The sequence below is a fragment of the Anopheles nili genome, chromosome 3 (genome assembly GCF_943737925.1).
Source record: "Anopheles nili chromosome 3, idAnoNiliSN_F5_01, whole genome shotgun sequence".
Lineage (NCBI taxonomy): Eukaryota > Metazoa > Arthropoda > Insecta > Diptera > Culicidae > Anopheles > Anopheles nili.
The window spans coordinates 3,950,721-3,970,610 of NC_071292.1; the positions used below are offsets into that span (position 1 = coordinate 3,950,721).

The 19,890-nt window shown below is 45.3% G+C and overlaps 1 protein-coding gene across 1 annotated transcript; it reads left to right on the forward strand.

Moving 5' to 3' along the window:
- Positions 1-16,126: 16,126 nt before the first annotated feature.
- Positions 16,127-16,685, forward strand: LOC128727793 (myoglobin-like). Its single transcript, XM_053821736.1, has 2 exons — positions 16,127-16,233; positions 16,313-16,685. Exons 1-2 carry the CDS (start codon positions 16,127-16,129, stop codon positions 16,683-16,685), a joined length of 480 nt encoding a protein of 159 aa, XP_053677711.1.
- The last annotated feature ends 3,205 nt before the right edge of the window (positions 16,686-19,890 follow it).

Sequence of the window (19,890 nt, forward strand, 5' to 3'; positions counted from 1 at the left end):
AAATGAATTGAATGGTCACAGCTAGAGAGAACGATCGAAAACAAGCTACAGTGGTTAAGGTATAGCGGAAGATCGAACGGTAAAAGAAGTAGAATTGAAACGAACAACAACACATTCCTGTTAGATAACTAGCGATAGCATTTCAAGACCGACCAAACCAAACGAGAACAGAATAATGCACAATCAAAAGTACCAATAACTCGGAACGAAACTGCAACTAGCTAGAAAGGGTTTGGTCAAGGCACATTCCAAATCGAAGAGTAGAGTAAAGCGAGAAGAGCTCGAACTTGAACATTATTACTTGAAATTAGCTTCCTCTAACGAAGCACAGGAAACTTTCTCTTGTGAGCAAACCATCGAGAATGGCACGGACAGGAAGAAAATATACACAGGCACACACACACACACAGAAGCACAGGAAAAGTTCAGGTAGGGTAAGAATCACGCGATTGCAACGGGATGCATTATGAGACGAAAAGCGTCCACACTAAACAAGAAGCATGCTAAATGAAAATTTATTTCGGATTACCGCCTCATGCAATGAGTGCACGATCCTGTGCGATGAAGAGAACCGAGAGTGTGGCGAAAAAGTTATTTTTCACTGAAGAAGGGCAAACCTGGGAACCACATCGATCCGAGGTAATATACTTCAAATGAGTCTAGTTTACACGAAGTATTAAAAGATTTACCAAGATACCGGGAAATTTTAATGTCATTTTTAATTGGATTCCGCTATGGAACGGCTCAGTTCCAGGACCATCGTTCGAGGTAACCATCGCTTACAGGCTATCGATCGTCGTGAAAACGGAGGCAAAGAACACACATGAGTGCACAGTTGAAGTAGCTCGCGATAAAAGAGGCATAAATCATACCGAGCAGGATTATCAGGACACATCGGTGCGGCTTAAAACATGTGTTTTTAATAACCTTTTTCTCTGATAAACGGTGGAACATGCCGTTGGATTTTATGCGCATCATAGCTCCTCTCCATAATCACCAGAGCAAATGAGATTTTGTCGCACTCATCTAGGTCAGTGCTGCCCGGTACCCGACCGGGAATGGTAACATTCCACGTGTTTTTCTCAAAAACCCAAGGATATTGGTTCGGTTCATTAATCAGCCTCAAAACAACCTGCCACCGGCAGTGGGTTAGGCGTATCAATCAGCTACCGTAAAAACGATTCCGCACCGAATTAAACATTAATCATGCAAATCGATCGACCGCAACCACCGGAAATGGTCGGAGGTTTGTTCAATTACCCAAAGCAGCGACTAAGCGGATATTTCTTCCGGCTGGGAGAGCATACACGTGACGCTGAACTCGTGTCAGGAGACGGTGGCGGTGAGCATGATTGCCAATTTATGTTCCCAATCGGTTTATCGACCCAAGGTACTAGGTGAAACTCGCGGTATCGACCGTCCACCATATCAGCGAGTGAACCGATTTTTCCCCGCTCACCGATGCATCCAAATGACATCTGTGATGCATTTATTGAATGCATCTGTACATCACAATTGTGCCACAGATTACCCGCACCGCGATGCGCCCCTTTTGGGTCAATCGTTTTGTGCGTGAATTTACGGCACGCTTGTGGGAAGCATTTCCGAGAAAATTCTACCTCTCCCTCGAATCTCAACCGATGCAAGGACCTCCGATCCGGTAGGATCGGGGAGGTTCGGGTGTCGGGTTAGTAATCGGATTTGCGCTCGTGCAAAAGCACACGAGAACCATTTTTGTGTACCACAAAGCGGGAACGAAAAAAGAACCCAACCTGTTTCTATGGAATGTGCATCAATTTTCCACCACACAGAGGTGCTCGTTTCGTTCGCGATCCATTTGAGATTGATTGACGGTGGTTACATTTATGCTGACATAGCCGTAACGGGCGAGCGAGAGTGTACCGCTCGGTTGTGCTTTTCTTTCGCAGCGCAAAGCGCAAAAGAGGAAGCTGATTCATTTCAGCTCACTAACGATCGTTTCATTCGACGTCGAATAGTCTCCATACTGCATGTAGCAGTCACTGTGTGCAGTTCACAGCAGCCGAACAGCACGTACAGCTGTACCAGAATTGATTTCTCTTGTACAAAAGTATATCCACAGAAGCGGGCAACTTTCCATTTGTTCATTTCGTCATACTTTTTTTGGCCCATTTGTAGTGGAACTCAGTCTACGAACGAGAACGGAATCTCTTTCTTCTCCGATGTGGGCTCCGAACGTGACAAATCGATAGTTGCATGGATAGTAGCTTCAGGTCGGATTCGTAACGATACTCAACCGTATCAATCAAACTCTACCGACCTACACCCTGAGACTGGGGCAGGAGTGCGATAAATTCACAAGATACGAACAAGCAACAAGTGAGCTTGTTTTCTGTGCACATTTTCATAAGGAATGAATTGGCTACTAACATGGGAGCAAGCGTGTTCTACTTATGGTGATGGAATGCAACAATAATCCGCAAAAACGAAAATCTCAAGGGCATGCAGCATCACGAACCAACAAATACGGTAACGACAAACTACAGAAATGGATTAGCTTAAGAAGGGATTCATTCCGAGATGTTAAACATGGAACACAAACAACGAGCAATCAACGAGAGAACAAAAAGGAAATGCAAACGACGCACACATACACGAAGGCAGTAGGAGAAAAAAAACATGCAAACATGTGAGATGTTGGTAGTAAAAGAAAATAATCCTTCAAATACCATTTATAATTTAATCCAACATCATTCTCGCATCCTCGGCAAGCGGGGTCACACCGGAAGGCAAACGGGCCGGCAGAGCGCGAGCCCCGAATCCTGCCTGCAACAATCAACTCCAACACTCGCAACAGAAAGGCAGGCCAAACGCAAACGAAACGTACGAACGCGAAACGAGCGGTCCGGTCAAGCAGTTCTGTCTCGTCTCCACCACGTCGGTGTGCCGTGGCTCGTCTTTTGGAGCTGCCCGGGATGATAATGGATGCCTTCCCTGGTGGGTGAGTGAGCCTGCAAATGCACGCTTGATGCGCGCTGACGATCCCAAATGGTGCAGTGGAAGGATGATGGAATGATACTCGCCGGGTCAGGAGACAGATCTTTTCCGCGCCTTCGCGCTCGGCTTTGAGTGATGGGTGCTTTTTTATGTACACGATAGGGATTTTCTGGCTCCCGTCATGAATGGGAAATGCGGGGCGTGGTGTATGTTTGCGTGTGCGTGTGCGTGGTCGTGCAAGATGTATCTTGGGATTTAAATTGTTTCTTCCCCAGCCAACATCAGTGTGACTCGGTTGTGCGTCCAGTCGGAGGCTGTGTGTCGGATGGAAGATCGGTTGGGGTAGTGAATATGATGTTCTCTTGCTTTTGCTACGATTGATTCTGTGTCTGTAAGCGCATCAGCTGTCACACAAGCTGTCCTGGAAAATGACCGAGCAGAGGGGATGAAAAAAAATGGAAAACAAATATATCTAAACATTGCCAACTGTAGTTAAACGAAAACGAAAAATACAGCTCACATACAGCGATCGAGAAGGGGAGAAACAACAATCCGTAGCGAAACAAGAATCCAACAAATCGACCATAAAAGGCCCAAACAGCACATTCCGCAAGCAAACCATGCGTCTCCATCGGGCATTTCACTCCGACCCCTCGAAAATGTAACGCCCGGAAGCCCACAAATCATCCAGCCCCGAGAGACCATTACGGAAGGAGCAGGAGCGAGAGAGAGAAAGAGAGAGTGAGAGTGAATGAAATAGAAAGCGATGCGAACCCGGGATAACAGTAGCGAGCAAGTAGGTGTTAAGAAAATTATTGACCAAAGATGGGAAAATTCGATCGATCGGGTGCGAAATGAATGATGGCGGATAGATTTCAAATTTATGACCCACGCCACACCATGTGCGCGGGCAAATGGCGGCGAATGGAGCGAAAAATTGCCCCAGCACGATAAACGTGATCGACATGATTGACAGCGTACAGCGTCGGGGCACGTTGGCTCAAACTTTTCAACACCAACACGGTCGGTCGGGTGAAGTTAATGTGCGGCGAGATTCCGGCGTGGTTTGGAGTCTTGAGTGAACCGGTCCGTGAGAGTGATTGCAAGTGCATGATCGGAATATCGGTGGCCGGTCGGGGTGCTGAAGTCTCGCGTGAAACCATTTCGCAAAACGGCCCGGGAATGTAATTTTTCCCGGTTGATAGCACAAATAGAGATTGATTGAGATTTGTGCTCGTTCGTTTTGCAATCTGTATTTATGGCATTTCGCATCGTGTCATTATACGCCGATTAGATGCCGTGTTTGTCGTAGTGCTAGTCAAAATTAATCGAAACACGTTCGTTATCGACTCCCGCCTCGGGAGAGATCAGGATGGGAAAGCTTCATTTGCCGTTAATGTGGTCTTCTCGTCCCACGCAGTGACGGCAGCGAATGTGTGTCCCACACGTCCTGTGAGCAATACACATCATAAATCCATTTTTCAACTCCCGCCCACCACCAGACCAGGAAGTAAATCAATTTCTCAGCTGTCATCCGCAGCCAATCGTACATGCGGCTCGTCCATGAGCGCAATCAAACCCATTCCCACAACGGCCCAGCGTGTTCACACAATCAACGAAGCAATGATGCTTTCAGTACATCTTGCGCCATGCATGTCCTACTGCCACAGCAATAAACACCGTTTTCAATCAAGCCAACCGAAAGCTATCTACTTCGTTGAACCATTTTACGACCAACAAGGCCCGGATCCTCTTATCGCCCGGTTCATCGCTGACTGATGCTGCCTGTCATCCTACTGCTGCTTAAGAGCTCATGCTTGGCAAATAGCAACACACTTGAAAGTAAAAGTGTACACATAAGCTCGAGGCTCAAGACCCGTGGCGAAGGGAAACTGCACTGCACGGTGGTTCATGAGACCGAAGAGGGTAACCGACTCGACCCACTTGTCGACGGCCGAATTGCAAACATCTTTCCATGATTCGATTATGCGAATGCTTGATGTGGGCCTTGATGGAAGGACAGGGCGCAAGGATGCGTCCTCCAGAGCCAAGTTTTGTCTTTTGTCTTGCGCGTGTGGAACCATCCTTGGACGATGGATATCAAATTCCAATTTGCTGCAGCCTCACTGCCGCCCAGATCACTCGTGGACACTGCTGCTGCTGCTACTGCTGTTTGTAACGAATGCCCTCCACTAGGCTATCCTAAATTGCCTGGGAAAACGACGAAGACGAAAACAGACACGAAAACTTCTGCCCATTGTCGTGCTGCAGACGGCGGGCGCCTGGAAGCAAACAGTCGGGCTTTTCATCAAGATCGGCTTCGAAGCGCCACCGTTGATAGTTGCAGCGTGCGGTGACATCTTTCGGTTCCCAAGGTTTCCTGCTGTGGAAGGAAGCACTAGCAAGGACCGCACGCTAGCCGCTTCCATTGCCTGCTTGCAGGCGGATGTACATTTTTTTCCTGCCCGATTCCAAGTCAATCGAAACGGAAACGATAATGGAAAATAAATAACCGACGCTCCCGCTGCGGTCTTTCGGTTTGTTGCGTCCCTGTCTGGGAAGCGAAGAGCCAACACCCGTGTTTCCGTACTACCATGCAGATGGTGATGGGCCGTCCACGGCTCGGAAAAACCTATCCCGGGAATTCGTTAGTCTCGGTTTGTTTCTAACTCCCCCAGCGAGAAACGGCGCAGATCGGGGAATTGGACCACGGCTCGCTGACCGTGGTGGGAGTTACGAGGACACGGCGTGCCATGGTCGTCCTTAACGTTCCATGTTCGGCTTGATTTATTTCGCAGCTGCATCCGGCGCACTATCGTCCTCGCACTAGCGCGTCACTAATCGCCTGTTTATTATTTAATTATATCGCGCACACGAAATGCCCTCTCGTTCGTCTCATCTTTCTACGCTCGTAAGGCTAGCGCCTGAGTGCAATCTGTTACCGATGCATTGACCCGTGTTTTATAACACACCAGCGTACACAATCCGCGCTGTCCGGTGCATTTTATGGGGTGTTCACAAGAGCACACTTTTATTGGATGCATTATGATGGAGTGGAATGTTTAAACCAGCTGCTTCCAGCCGGGTTGAATTTTGAGCTATAAATTGCACGAGCTATATTTGCTCAACAGAAAACGAGTGAGGCGGAAAAACAAAAGAGTTCCAAATATTTGTACGTGCAATCTGTCCAACTATGTTCATCCGAATGAAACTTATTTCGAACTTCAAGCGTCGTAGTAGGCTTAAAATAGAAAAAAAATCTAATTGTGTTTTTCCCGGGCAGAGATCATCCCACAGTGAACACTGAACGGAGCAGAATCTTCAAACGAAACCTATTCATATCTGATTAAACGAACTGTATTGGGCAGGATTTCCGAAGAGCAGGTTGTTTCAAGCAGATCATCTTATGGAACGATTTTTGTATTCATACTTGCTTCACACAAACATTGTACCACAAGCAAAGAAAAGAAACTCCTTACCTTCATCCGGCGCATCATTATCATGATGATCTGTCCATTCAGAGAACTGTAAAAAGAACCAAAAAACAGAATGTTAGTTAGCGTTAGTGGGAAGTCTTGAGGTTGCTAGCGTTTTTTATAATACGGAAAATAATCTTTGAAGAAATGGCCATTCCCAAGGAAATAAACAACACAATCGGATCAGCGATAGGAAGTCGACTTCCGGTCTCTAGGCAAAAAGGGATAGAAAAGGATAACCGAGAGAAGGCGACATCGCCTTTGCTAACCGGTACATAATTGACAATGGGATGTAGGCCCCTTTTGTTGACTCTTTTTGCCTGAAATATTGATAGGGTATTTTCCTCGACGCCGTCCCATCGATATCGGCCGCCAGATTTATATGCTTCCTGAGGGTGTGCATGATCCCTGTGATCGTGGGATGATCCTCATCAATCATACGCAACTCTCGCCTCAATAAACCGATGAAACCGATTCTTTCGTAACGGGTCAACAAACCCATGCCATGAGACATCGAGTCAGCGCAACCGAGGACGATGACTTCTACCCTATCGTCCCTAAGCAAATCGATACCCCAGCGAGTTCGTTGACTTTTTGGCACAGTTTTCACAGGCATTTGCATTGCATAAAGTACCGGTGTTGGTGGTCGGAAAATGCCTGCACAACGGTTCGGTTTATATAACGATCCCCCCGGTCGTGATGCCGTGCAGTTCCGGTATCAATTCCGCAGCGGAGGACATGCAACAGACCGACCGCACGCCATAAACTCGAACGAACCACATCCAAGCGGAGGACTCCAGGACTTTGTAGCCTTCCTTCCCGCCAGTCCAGGCTGGCGTTCGTTTGGCTGACCGCAGACGAGCAACTGCATGCCATGATATTAAATCGGGCGGGGCTTCGTTTACTATCGTGCAAAAATTATTTCCATTCACTTCGCACAAAACGCCCCCACTTACAAGCGGACGCCAAAACGGAACGACCTGAGTGCATATTAAAATAGGCCAAAATAAAGTGCCCACCGCGAGTCCTACCAGCGCCATCGATCGCAAATGCAGCAACTCCAGCGACTCGTTAGAAGCCAAGACCGGGAAATGGTGCTTTGGCACGCAACGAATTTAAACGAAGGAAAATGCAAACTCAACCCGTCGTCCGGCCCCGGTGCATGCGATCGGAAGGTTTTACTATTCCTTTTTATTTCCTGAAACCGGTGCAATCACCCTAGAGCACAGCCGCTGCGAGTGCTTCCAATCGAAAAGTGCTGTCTGTTTCGTTGTAAGGCAGATAGTACCTGATAACACTGGCATTTCATGCTGGGCGTAGTAGATCTTAGTTACGAAGTGTTCCCAGTACAAGGTGAACTTGTGGCAATCTTTCGATAAAAAAAAACAATGCTTTGAAGAATACTACAAAGCAGTCGATGGACAACACACATACTCGAATCACAGAAACAATCAACTAAAGTGCTGTTAAAAATTGTCACAAAGTCAAAACGAATGCACTCAAATTCTCAACATTGAATCTTCCCAGAGCTATAACTCATCTGTCTCAACCCACTGAAAAACGGATTCTAAGAAGTACTTCAACGACATCGCCACACACGCAACAGAAGATTAATGTTGAATGAGCTGTAATAGCTTGCCATTTAATTTGCTTTCTCTTAATTCATACGTTCATCAATGAAAAAGCCACATACATCACCAGTCCCCCGAAGGGATGGAAAAGTGTACCTCGTGTGTTGGAATCCGACTGGGGTTGAAACAAATGCTCACACTCGGGGTCGGGGTCACCAAACCAAATGCGTTCCCTAACCGGCGGGCTGTACTCATGTTCGTCAAATTGGGTTAAAGAGGGAGATCATATACGTGAGTGTATTTATTTTTTTTTTCCAACCTTCGGAACGCTTCTCGAGGTGTGATGAAAAATTGGTGACACACCTTCCCACTCGACGAATGCAATCAAAACGAACGACAAATGGAGCAAGCACTCATAGCAACCCGAAAACCCGATCGTAATACCACCTTCGGGAGAAACGCATATCGCGAACAGGAAATGCCTTCCAAACGAGAAAGGCCGGAATAACGCTTTTGACTTCCTGTTCCTCCCGTAGGGTCCTGCTCGTTTTCACGCAACCCAACAACAACGCTTACGTTGCCACCATGGTCAGGTGGTTCAGATTTTTTTCCCATTGCCACACACAAACACCGAGGGAAAGGCCTACGTAATCGTAACCACCATCATTATCACCAGGCTATTAGGTGGTGGTCCTGCAGGAGCTGAATGAATTTATGCGCCGGTGTGGAAAGCTCGGGAAAGTAGGTCGAGCTGAGTTTCGATTCGTTGCTTATTTACCTCTTCGTTTCCACTTCTACCATTCGTTATAGCGCCCCAGCACAATGGTGCTTCTGGCGAGAAACGTTGCCCATTAGTAGCCCGAATTCGTACCATTAGAACCCGGTGGTCAGTGGGTTTAGTTGTCTCTTCAGTTCCCATCGGTTCAAGAATCATCCATACACCGCCACTGATGATGGCCACACACTCGGTTGGCTTTCGAAGGGAACCCTCGAACGATACCCCAATTGGATACCATTCGCATGCTATCATACTTCACGTTTAGTAACGATTGGTACCGTCTGTCTATTGTTGGCAGCAATCTAGCACATACGGACTGCTCAGCATTTTTAAAGTTTACACTTCACTCAACCCGAAAACGCAAAAAAAACGCAGTGAAAACAACAAAACATTGCTTATGTTTTGTTATTCGCGTAGCAAGGAAAAACACATGACCTCATCACTTCTCGCAAGGGATGAATTCTATGGAGCGTGTTATCTTCCGTTTTTCCGACGAAACATGATTTGAGCCTCACGGGCGACACATGATGCGAAGAACATGAGATACAATTTTGGAACAACTCCAGAACGGTTCTACGGTAGAACAGAAGAGATTCCGAGAGATGCTGTCTGCAAAAGCACAACACGAGGAAGCCCAATAAATCGAAATTTTGACCGAAGCTCGAGATGTCAGAGAAAATTCACAAAGCGTGAAATGTTTTAAAGCTCGGTGCAGTAAATGTATTATATCATCCGTTTGAAGATGCATAGCTTGTTATCCAATTTTTACGTAACTTGACTGAACCACCAAATCTATCTTTCGTACACGAACCAAAGCTGTTACCTTTCATTCGAACGCTTCCAACCATGTAAAAAATAGTTCATTATACGTATCTATCACACAAGCTAATGTGTGTAAAAATTTCAAATGTAAAAATAAACCACCACCAGGATGCATTGAACATTGAAATCGTGAGAATACCGAGTACCATTTCCACGCATCGTTGGATGTGTCAATAAGCATTAAAATCTTCTGCCAGCCACAGTGGGTGGGTGATTCGCCTTTTGAATGTTTGTTTTCCGTTCAGGGTTTTTTCTCTCCTAACTTTTCCTTGCTATCCTTCGCCCTCCATTTCCTCAACACGGTTTGACCCTGTTGGAATCGAAATTTTGGGATCAAACGCAAATTTGGCTTCAACCACGCTCACGAGAGTGCGTTGCTAGGAAAGATACGCTTTTTTGTCCTCTTTCTCGTCGCTTTTTCAATTCCAATTCCACACGGGGAAGCTGGGTCGTCTGTCGGATGGGTGGATTGAATGAGCCATCGTTACGGTATGTAAATGGAGTCCCATTTCCATCTCGATGTCACAAGGCCAATTCACGAGGGAAAATACTCCATCGTGCCAATCGGTAAGTCACCAGACTGATACGTTCCCACAAGCCATTTGTATGGCCTGGTCGATTGGTGTACGTTGTCGAGCACGTACCGTTCATGTTATAATGATTAAAACGCGTACGAGTCGAGTGTCTGACGAGCCAAAGGAAAAAATTTGTCGCTTTAATCATCAATTCAAGCGAAATTGTACATTATTTGGACGGGTGTGATTGGATGGTTTTGCATCGTATAATCGAGAGAATTTCAATTATCTTCCACAGATCAAAGTAATGTTAACTGGAGCCACTGAACTGAACTAAATTGAACTGAAGCTACCACAAACCTTGATTCACGTCCATCTATCCTCATGGACTATCGAACGGAGCATCTTTTCGTCCGTTCCCTAATCATGACGCTTTGCCGACCCTAGATGATGCCGTCAATAAATTAGCTGATCAAATGGCCTTCCAAGGAACGTATGCAACGAGAGGGATTTGTGCAATTTTCCGAGGGTCGAAAGGTAAACCGTGGGATCTAATTTAAATTGATGGCCGATCAGCACGGACACGTGACCCGTTCGAGGAAATAGCATCATTCGAGCCAATTAGTTGCCTCCTAGTCCTGTCTGGTCAAGAGAATTACAATCGGGTTGGCAAATGGGGCAGGGAAAACAAGAAGTATGATGACGTCAATGCGATTTTCTTATTCAAGACACGGAAAGGTACTTATGTTGAAAAGCATTTTTACATTAAATTGAGTCAGAACTTCAGCATGGAAAAGTGGCTGAAGTCCATTTCCGATATAACCAGCAATCAACGAATCTCTTCCTGAACCACAAATCCATGCTTTCTGGTCGTCATTTTTTTCTGTTCCTTCTCGAGCACTATTCCAGCTTGTAACTATGACACGAAAATTACTCTCGTCAATCAACACCGCTGCAGTGGTAACTAACAATCATGGCAATGAAACCTGCTGCTGAAACGGTAACTAACCAACATGAACTATTGCAGAGCGGTTGCAGTGAAATTCGCTCACTTTTATTACGACCAAATCGGCTAGATCAATTTGTCCAATTTCATCTTTTCTGTGCCACATTTCGGTATGCTCGTTTGAAAAAAAAGTCGCACAACGATGGCATGAAAAATAAAGCAAAAAATAACATCGTTCGCTCCGTGAACGACAGATTAAATGACAGCGATAAATGGCGAAAATGAAATAAAAATCTACCACCTCGTTCCACTCATGTCGCCTTTTGCGAGTGTGATCTCCAAATGATTCTAGCGAACGTTTTCCATCCTATTCATGCTATGGCAAACATTCTTCGTATTTGTTGGCTTGCGAGAGAGCTGGTTAACAGGCAATACGTAGCAGGCTACACGGAGCGCAGTGAAGACACACCGTTCATTCTAAAACGACGCGTCCCGCCTAATTGCGACCCATCCAGTCTACATGGATTTGCTGGAATCAAATTGAGAGCTCTTTGTTTAAAGGACATTCGCGATTTTTTATTACTACACAGTAGCCTGTGGCTTAATGGTTTGTCCTTTCTACCCATATCCGCTTCATCTCGTTGCATGGTGTCATTGCTCGCGATAATTTGAAACTCACATCTATCCGACAATTTTCCAGAGCCATAAATTTAGTAGTCATAGCGGGAAATCGGCCATCAGTGGCAATAGTCCTTTTTGGCAGAGAGACAATATACCTTTACACATCAGCACCGGTAACTACTGCAACAACCCAGCGAATACGATATACCTAATGTTGCTAAAAAAAACACAAATAAAAAGTTACCACCTGGACGGTAGCAATTCATCCGTCAAGGCTCTGCGGGATGAACCCAAATGATAATGGCAGCCTTTACCTTTCACTGGCAAGATAAACATAGCGCTCCAAGTTTACCTTTCATTCACCATACCATGATGCCAAGTGAAATGGTAAAGTTTCTAAATGGTAGAGCCTTGTATTTTCACTAGCAGGAGACTTCCCGCTTGTCCCATTCCCTTTCAGTGACAGTGACTAGGCGCCTCCATTAGGCGGACGACACAGCCTACTGAGATGAAAAAGTGACAAACATTTTTGCCTATACCGGAATGCCGTTTATATTTTCCAGCAATTTGTCTCGTTTAGGTTTACTTCTCAGAGTACCTTTGAAAATGCTGAATTTTGTAGTACATTCTTACATTCTTACCCACGAATCCCTACGATATGCAATTTATAAAAAATACCATTCTTTTCGCCTCGTTCATCAGTCAGCAAACGCGCATCTTGGAAGCCTTTCAACGTGTTGTTGAACTAGGCCAAATAACAGAAGCCAACTTTATGCTTTTTCAACTTCTCGGTCGTGAGAAGACAAAGATGAAGACAAAGTGAAAGTAATTAAACCGAAAGTACCTAATTTTCACCGGCACCATCGGCCACTTGGCCAGCTCATTTAGCCCTTCTCCGATCCATTGGGATCGTGGAAATGAGCGAACCCAGGAAGCGTTGATTGTTTTCCGTCATTTGCCGGACCCCCGCTACCCCGCATGCCATATCCTGAACGATTTGGGTTCATCCAGCCTGTCCATTATCGCAATGGTGACCTTTTTAAAACAGAGTAAAGTGTACCTTGAGTGTATTGTTTTACCTCGCGGGAAATAATTACGTAAATAGCTCATCTTCCAGCAGGAAACTTTTCAATGTCATCTGGCGCCACTGTAGTGGAAAGTTTTCTGCGTTAATATTTGAAACACTGAGTAGAAGGGGTAGCGTGGATGGAAAACTTGAAATGACTTTTCAGCTAGAAAACTAATTCTATTCATGCAAAGCAGAAAGCTATTTATTTTCCATAGTATCATCATTAAACTGAGCGCTGATTTTGACACCAGAACAAATTACCGGACATTTCGATTAAATAGTTTTGCAAATCCTTTAAGAGTCATATCCAAAGAACACAACATAAGCCAACGATTCAGGATGATGGCAATACAGTGGATTATATCGTCAACATCCCTCCACCACGGGGTGCAATCATCAACGATATAGTAGCACCTCATGATCCAATTCCAACTGATTAGCTGTACCGCGTGGTTCTGTTTGCCTTCCAACACACCCTGTCATCGTATCGTTTGCCACAGCCATCTCGCTGATGAGCATGTCAACGTCAGCAAGCACATTTCGTCCCGGGAATTGGTTTCCAGTTCCCTCGATTTCATTTCTATTGTACCACCATCAATTATCGCTCGGCTCAACGTGATACCGGGCGCTTTGGTGTACCCATCGGTCGGAGACATCCTGCCGAGAACCTCGTCGAGTTCGGAGACCATTTAGTAGCAATCATCAACGTCACTGGCCGCTGTGCTGTTACGGCACCTTGCCGTTTGGAAACCAGCTCCACCTTAAGCAAGCGAACGTATCGAACACCATTTGCTCATATTGTTTTCTCACCATCACTGATGGCCGATTTGGGAGTTTATTCACCATAGCTGAAATTACAAGCTATTACCTAGTGGGCACCAATTTGCAATGCCACACTGATTCAGTATGCTTCACAGAATTGTCAAGAACGAAAGACGCAGAAAAGATAACCGAAAGGTCAATAAACCGACTGATGGAAAGTGAATCTGGTCCGTAAATCCTCAACGGCTCTCGCAGGAGTGATCAACACAGACGCCCCCTTCAGAAAGCAGTCGTAATACCACAACCGTATTCTTCATTACTTCCGGGCTTTGGAACACCAAAAGAACTCCATTTTCTCGGCGTCTATTCGCTCGACCACCGTGTTCATTCACTTCCTTATCATTGTTCACTCGTCCGCCATGCTGACTTGCTTGGCGTCATAAACGATGGCTCTGAAAGCGGCGACAAAAACTGAGCATCGAGGAATAACTGGCACACTTCTGGACGCGATAGGCGACATGTGTTTGGGCTCTCAAAGCGTTGGGATAGAAAAAAAGAAGCCTCGTTTGGGTGGTTATTTTCCGCCTTCTCCAGTGATACCTAGAAGCGAAAGGTCCGTGCAATCGCTTCAGTAATCCCACCCTTAGGACACGATTCGCTACTCTCGCTTCATCCACCATGAGCGAAGATGCTACGTACCTAAATCTAACAACTGAATGCAGGCGCGATTGCTCGCATGTAGTAGTAAACGAGGCAGCACTAGTGGCTTCATCTCGGACCGACTGTGCCCAAGTTTTCCAAACATTCAAACGATGAATAATCAACGAGTGTAGCTCTCGCGAATGTCATTTTCCAGATGCCGCTATGCCGCTATGTCGCTCTGCTGATAGACCGTAAATGGGAAAACTTATTAGACTGTGACATGCTAGCGCTGACATCCTGGAAACGCACGACCGATCTTCGTCCCGAACAGCGGAAGGACTTCGTTAAATTGGGGATGGTACTCTTTTTTCCCACTACGTGCTGTTTCTCCCTAGAGCTAAAACCTCCAAAGATGGCTCGGCTGTGAGCTTATTTATTCTGGCGGGGATGGGAAACCTCTTTTCCGCCTTCCACTAGCATTCACAGCACCACACACTGTCACACACTGCTCGTAATAAATAGCCCCGTATTACCCTCCGAGCCAGCATGCTCGTAGACTACGTAGGAACGCGTACTTATCTCATGTGAGCGTAAAAAACGGAACTGCCTTCCTCTTTACATCCGCCCGGCTTCAGAATTCGCTATCAAGTGCGCTACTCACGTTGCCTTCTTCTATTTCGCGCTTCAGATGGGAACTTGCGCAAGGAATGATTTCATATAACAATACAAATTACGTCCATTTTCTCACACATTTTTCATGCCTCCAACTCTTTTGCCTGTTCCAACAAACGAATGGCGGACGAGGGAAAACCTTTGCCATTACGACGTGCTTTTGCGCTCAGGCGAGCAATCGGGTACGCGAACAAAATTTCATTACTTCATTATGGCGAAAATCGATGCTTAATGTGTCTGGTGGGAAAGCTTTTGCAAACCATCTCGCAATTCTATTCCACCCTTTGCGGCTTGGACTCGAAATCCATTGAGCGAATTTGGTTTGCTAATACCCAGGGTCAGTTATTTCGCAACGCTCGAAGCGAAAGATTTCCGACCGGTCATTTTTCGCTGGGTGATCGAGAAGATCACCAAGGAGAATCGTTGTTATCTCCCGCTCGCACAAGCAAGCCGAAACGAACGAGTGGCTGGAGGATCACGTAAGAACGTTAAATATCACTTTCAGAGCTTACGTGACCGTAATTTAGATTTCCGTAGCCCACGCACTACTCCCGTAAGGGCTCGTACGCTTTACATCTAGGCATTTTCATCTCATTTCAACATTGCTTCTATCGAGATTCTTCTACAGGCTTGCCACATGGCCTGAGACAGGTGCAAGCGTCTCTTTGCAGATAACATCCAACCGTATGCCGTTGGGCTCGGAAATTGATTAACAACTGACTACTGAACCGTAAGCTGGGAGAGGCAACATATTTAACGCCTCTTGTTTGCTGAAGTCAGCACAGGTGAAACCTCTCTCAAGGCGTAAATGAAACGCGATAAATTATGGCCGTTCTTCTGCAAGCTGGTTGAAGGTCGCCTATCTTTTAGCGAGCAATATAGTAACGGCTCGTATAGGAGAATAGGTAGGCGGTAGGGCGAAAGTGTCTATCGATAAAATCAATCGTAGGCGAACGAATACCAGGGTTTCTTCAACGTGACCAGCCTGCTAAAGAGTTATACTGCTGTGTAATCCACGTAAACCCGCACAGGTGCTTATTAAACGATAACAAATTGAGCCATCACATCACCGAAAGCTCCAGTTTGGTTATCAGATTTGCAAACCCTGGGAAGTAGCTGCTGAACTCAGGGTCACACGGTGAGCGGGCGAACGAAAAACATAGCAACGTGGTCAAGTCGCGGAGCTCAGCAGGCGATAGGGCTTTTTCCAGACCATATACGTCAAGAAAAAGCTCATCTTAATAGGCAGTGATTGACAGTAATTATACACTCAACCATGGTGGATTCAACGGGGTTGACGGCTGTTGAAAAAATTACACTATTCAGTGCCTGGGGTCTGATTCGTAAGGATTTGGATGTACACGGACGGAACACGCTGCTACTGTAGGTATACTTCCAAATAAGGAGCTCTGCTTTACTTTAATTTCCTATTAATGGACAAGTTTCTTTTGGTTTCCCACAGATTATTTCACCAATATCCACACTATGTCTCGTACTTTGATTTCACCGATGACCAGACCGCCCAATCGCTCTTGGATAACAAAGCTCTTTACAATCATTCGATACACATCATCAAAGCTTTTGGGTCTTTGATAGAGTACGGATTGAAGGATCCGGCATTGTTCAACGAAACGCTGCGAAAGTTACTCCGCATACACGAGAAACGCAACGTCTATTCCAAGGATATCCTAACCATTGGCGAAGTTCTGCTGAACTACCTTGCCCAAGTGCTTGGACGGCAAGTGTCGGATTCGTTACCCGACGCCTTTCGAAAGCTTTTCGGGACCATCGCTGCAAAGTTTCCAGCTGGTCCTGTGGAGAATACCTCCGAATAGTGGATATTAAGTAGCTTTAACATAGCTGGGCTCGGTCTTAGTATATATTCATTTTAAAGCACAAAACAAGCGTTACAACAAAACCGATGCCTTTCAATCGACCTACAGTTCCCCGCTTACATGGCTAATGTTTGAAACAATCACCTCAAGGTCAACATCCAGAATCCAGAATGTTCCAACAGCTTCCTGAAATATGCCAACCACTTCACATTTCCTCGAATTTATTGCCTACCGTCGGGAGTGTCTTTCCACATTTAAAGAAATCCAACAAAGCCGATAACAGTGAATTCGCTCGAGCATACTAACGATCCACTTTATTACAATTCACCTGGAAATTTTGTCTGACGTGAACTTGCGAATGAAAATTTAAATTCACCACCCAATCAATCAAGTTTTCTTGGAAAATATAAACAATATTTAGGTAAGGCGAGCAAGAGTCATTACTGGTGAATGAAAGACGAGAAGAAAACGACAAAACGCGCGCGTAATTTCAAAAGCAAGATTTTTGAAGCCTACGTTGCATTCTTTTTGTGCTTTGCTAAAGAATTCCATTAATGCTGAAACATTGTTACTTGAGGAAAGAACACTGAAACAATCAGTATGGATTAGGAAATATGGCTACATAACCACGAGCAGGAACTTGAAAACATAATTCCAAAGCACAAGAAATGCTCGAACAAGTGCTGAACTGCTTTGCCAAGCCAATTAAAGTTGGAACGAGAGTCACTCAGCTCTTCTGGGAGCGTCCGGCTAGCCATGTGCTGACCGTTTGCAAAGAGGCGGTGCCGCCGCAAAATCCGAAGAAAACAAACTTACCCCTAAGGACATGGAAGAAAGGGATTTCCTGCTTGCGAACTTTGAGACGGAAAAAATACGTTTGCCGTCTCGCTTGCCCGTAAAGATGCGATCAATTTGGCCATGACTTTTTTGTGCCATGCTTTGGCCCGCGCTTTTTGTTCCATCCTGATGTCCGATGCTATTTGATGCCGCGAACGATGATTTATGCCTTAATTGGGGTCTTTGCACGGTGAAAAGCAATTTATCAAATCAAGCTCCCACTGGATGGTCATTCGATGCTGCGAGCACGTATGTGAAGTCAAACGAACTATGCAACCGTGCCCAAGCATAAGATGACACGAGCCAGAGTTTAATGAACTTTACGAGACAAGTTTTTCTGCATCCGGTGTGGCGCTTTTACTTGAACAGTGGTTGGAATTTCAATTAGAGCATTCTTTGCCGTTGGGGAATGCTGAGCAGAAAATTAACATTTCCTAAAGCATAACAAATTGCTTCATTTCGAAGCTGATATTCCACCAGCTCGGTTTGTTATGAAATAGTTGTTCCCGTACGAAAAAAAAAATCTTTATAAAGCTTAGACTTAGAATGAGCGTGTACTATTCTATTGAAAAAATGAACCCTGAAATGTTTGGCATGAATCGACAAGGAATGTGATCTATGATTCACTTTAGTGTACATTTTGTAGGTAGAAACGTGACTAGGTAGTAATTGCGCTGTGCGAAGTTACGTTCATTGAAATCTGAAGTAAAAAATAACCAACCATTTTTAGACGCCTTTCTGATATGTACGGTTGAAGGGCCATCGTAAAACCTAGACGTAAAAATGGAATCAATTACGTCAAAATGTTCACAACGACCAACAAACCCGATAAAACTTTACCAAATCGCTTGTCACCGCAGTTGTCTTAGGCAGAGGTGTCAGCGTTTTCTTGGTCCATGCTGCTGAAGAGGATAGGTTTGAACGGAACTACAATAAGAGCCACTTGGGTGTGAAAAACTTGTACACAGAGCGTCCACTCACACCCTAGTGATCACATCGTGGTCGCTGAAAAACCAACCAACGGGCGCAAATGGTTAGCAAAGTTCTGGCCAACCTCTCACACCAACCGAACGACGTTCACGAGCGTACTTAGTCTGTGGGCAAAGGACTATCAGAGGACTGGCATGCTGACGGTGTGGTCATTTCCAGGCGAAGGTTCTTAAAATGTGGATAGCAAAACTTTGTGTTTTTCCAACAGTTCCGTACTCGTAGGAGAAAAACCATTACACTACCGATGCCATGCAAAAGGGGGAATTATTTTTCTTCCTCGTCCTTTCCTGTCCTGTGATTATAAAAAACGAGATAAAATTCAACATAATTTTCCGCATGACCCACTAGCACTGGTTTGCTTACCACAAAAAAAAACCGAAGGGGCATTTTGTGGTTTTTGGTATTATTTGCAAGTCTCTGAAGCGAAGAGACAGAGATAGAAAGGTTGCTGAAACACGCGCATGGTGGTGGCTTGTAGGTCCGCTTCCGCCTTCATTTTCTGTCACTTTCAATGACACTTAATTACTTATGCAAACAAAATCCTACTTGCTCTTCCTCGCGTGTGCTCTCGATGGCTTCAACTGCTTCTCGTGTGAATCGCGCGGTCGACACGAGTGGATAAAGTTTCCCAGCGCGACGGCAGAATCCTGACCGAGTTCACGCGAAACGTCTTAACCCATCGTCCGTGCTAGAGCAAGAAGGAAAAGTTGGTTAACGCCCGAACGCCTCACCGAAATTTGCTTTCAAAGCTTCAAAATTCTGTCGCCATTTTGGCAGGGATGCACGAGTAATTTCCCATCCGAGAAACCGGTTCGAGCAAGGAGGAAGCTCTCGAAAATCAGCGCCATCCAGCGGACTCCAGCTTCACGAGTACTTTCTCATTTTAAGCTAAACAAGGCCAAGCTCAACGAGCAATAAATTTGAGCCAGATGCTCCACCGAACAATATTTAAATTGGCCTTAGGCATATTTCGCTTCATTTGTGCTTGTTACAGACATTGTTTTCAATTAGTTTACATAAACCATTAACAAATTGCTGTTGCATAGTAAGATGGCAGGAGATTGAATAAAAATCATCTCGTAGAACATGTTTTGTAATGCATTTGGATGGTTTTATACATGGTGCATAAATTATTTAAGTATAAATAACGTTCTTACACATAAATTCGCAAAACAAGTTGTTAACTTTCGTTGGTCGTAGATTTTTGGTGGCCATTTTTTAACTCGACCCTCCGTTTCTATATACACGCATGAGTGAGAGTGGAAGAGACCTTTTTTCCAATGCAAACCATGGGCTGTACCGAGGGTATGGAAGGAAAAAAGATCCAAACTTTTCCCCTGCGGGCAGCACCGGAAAAGCACGCAAACAAGATAATTAA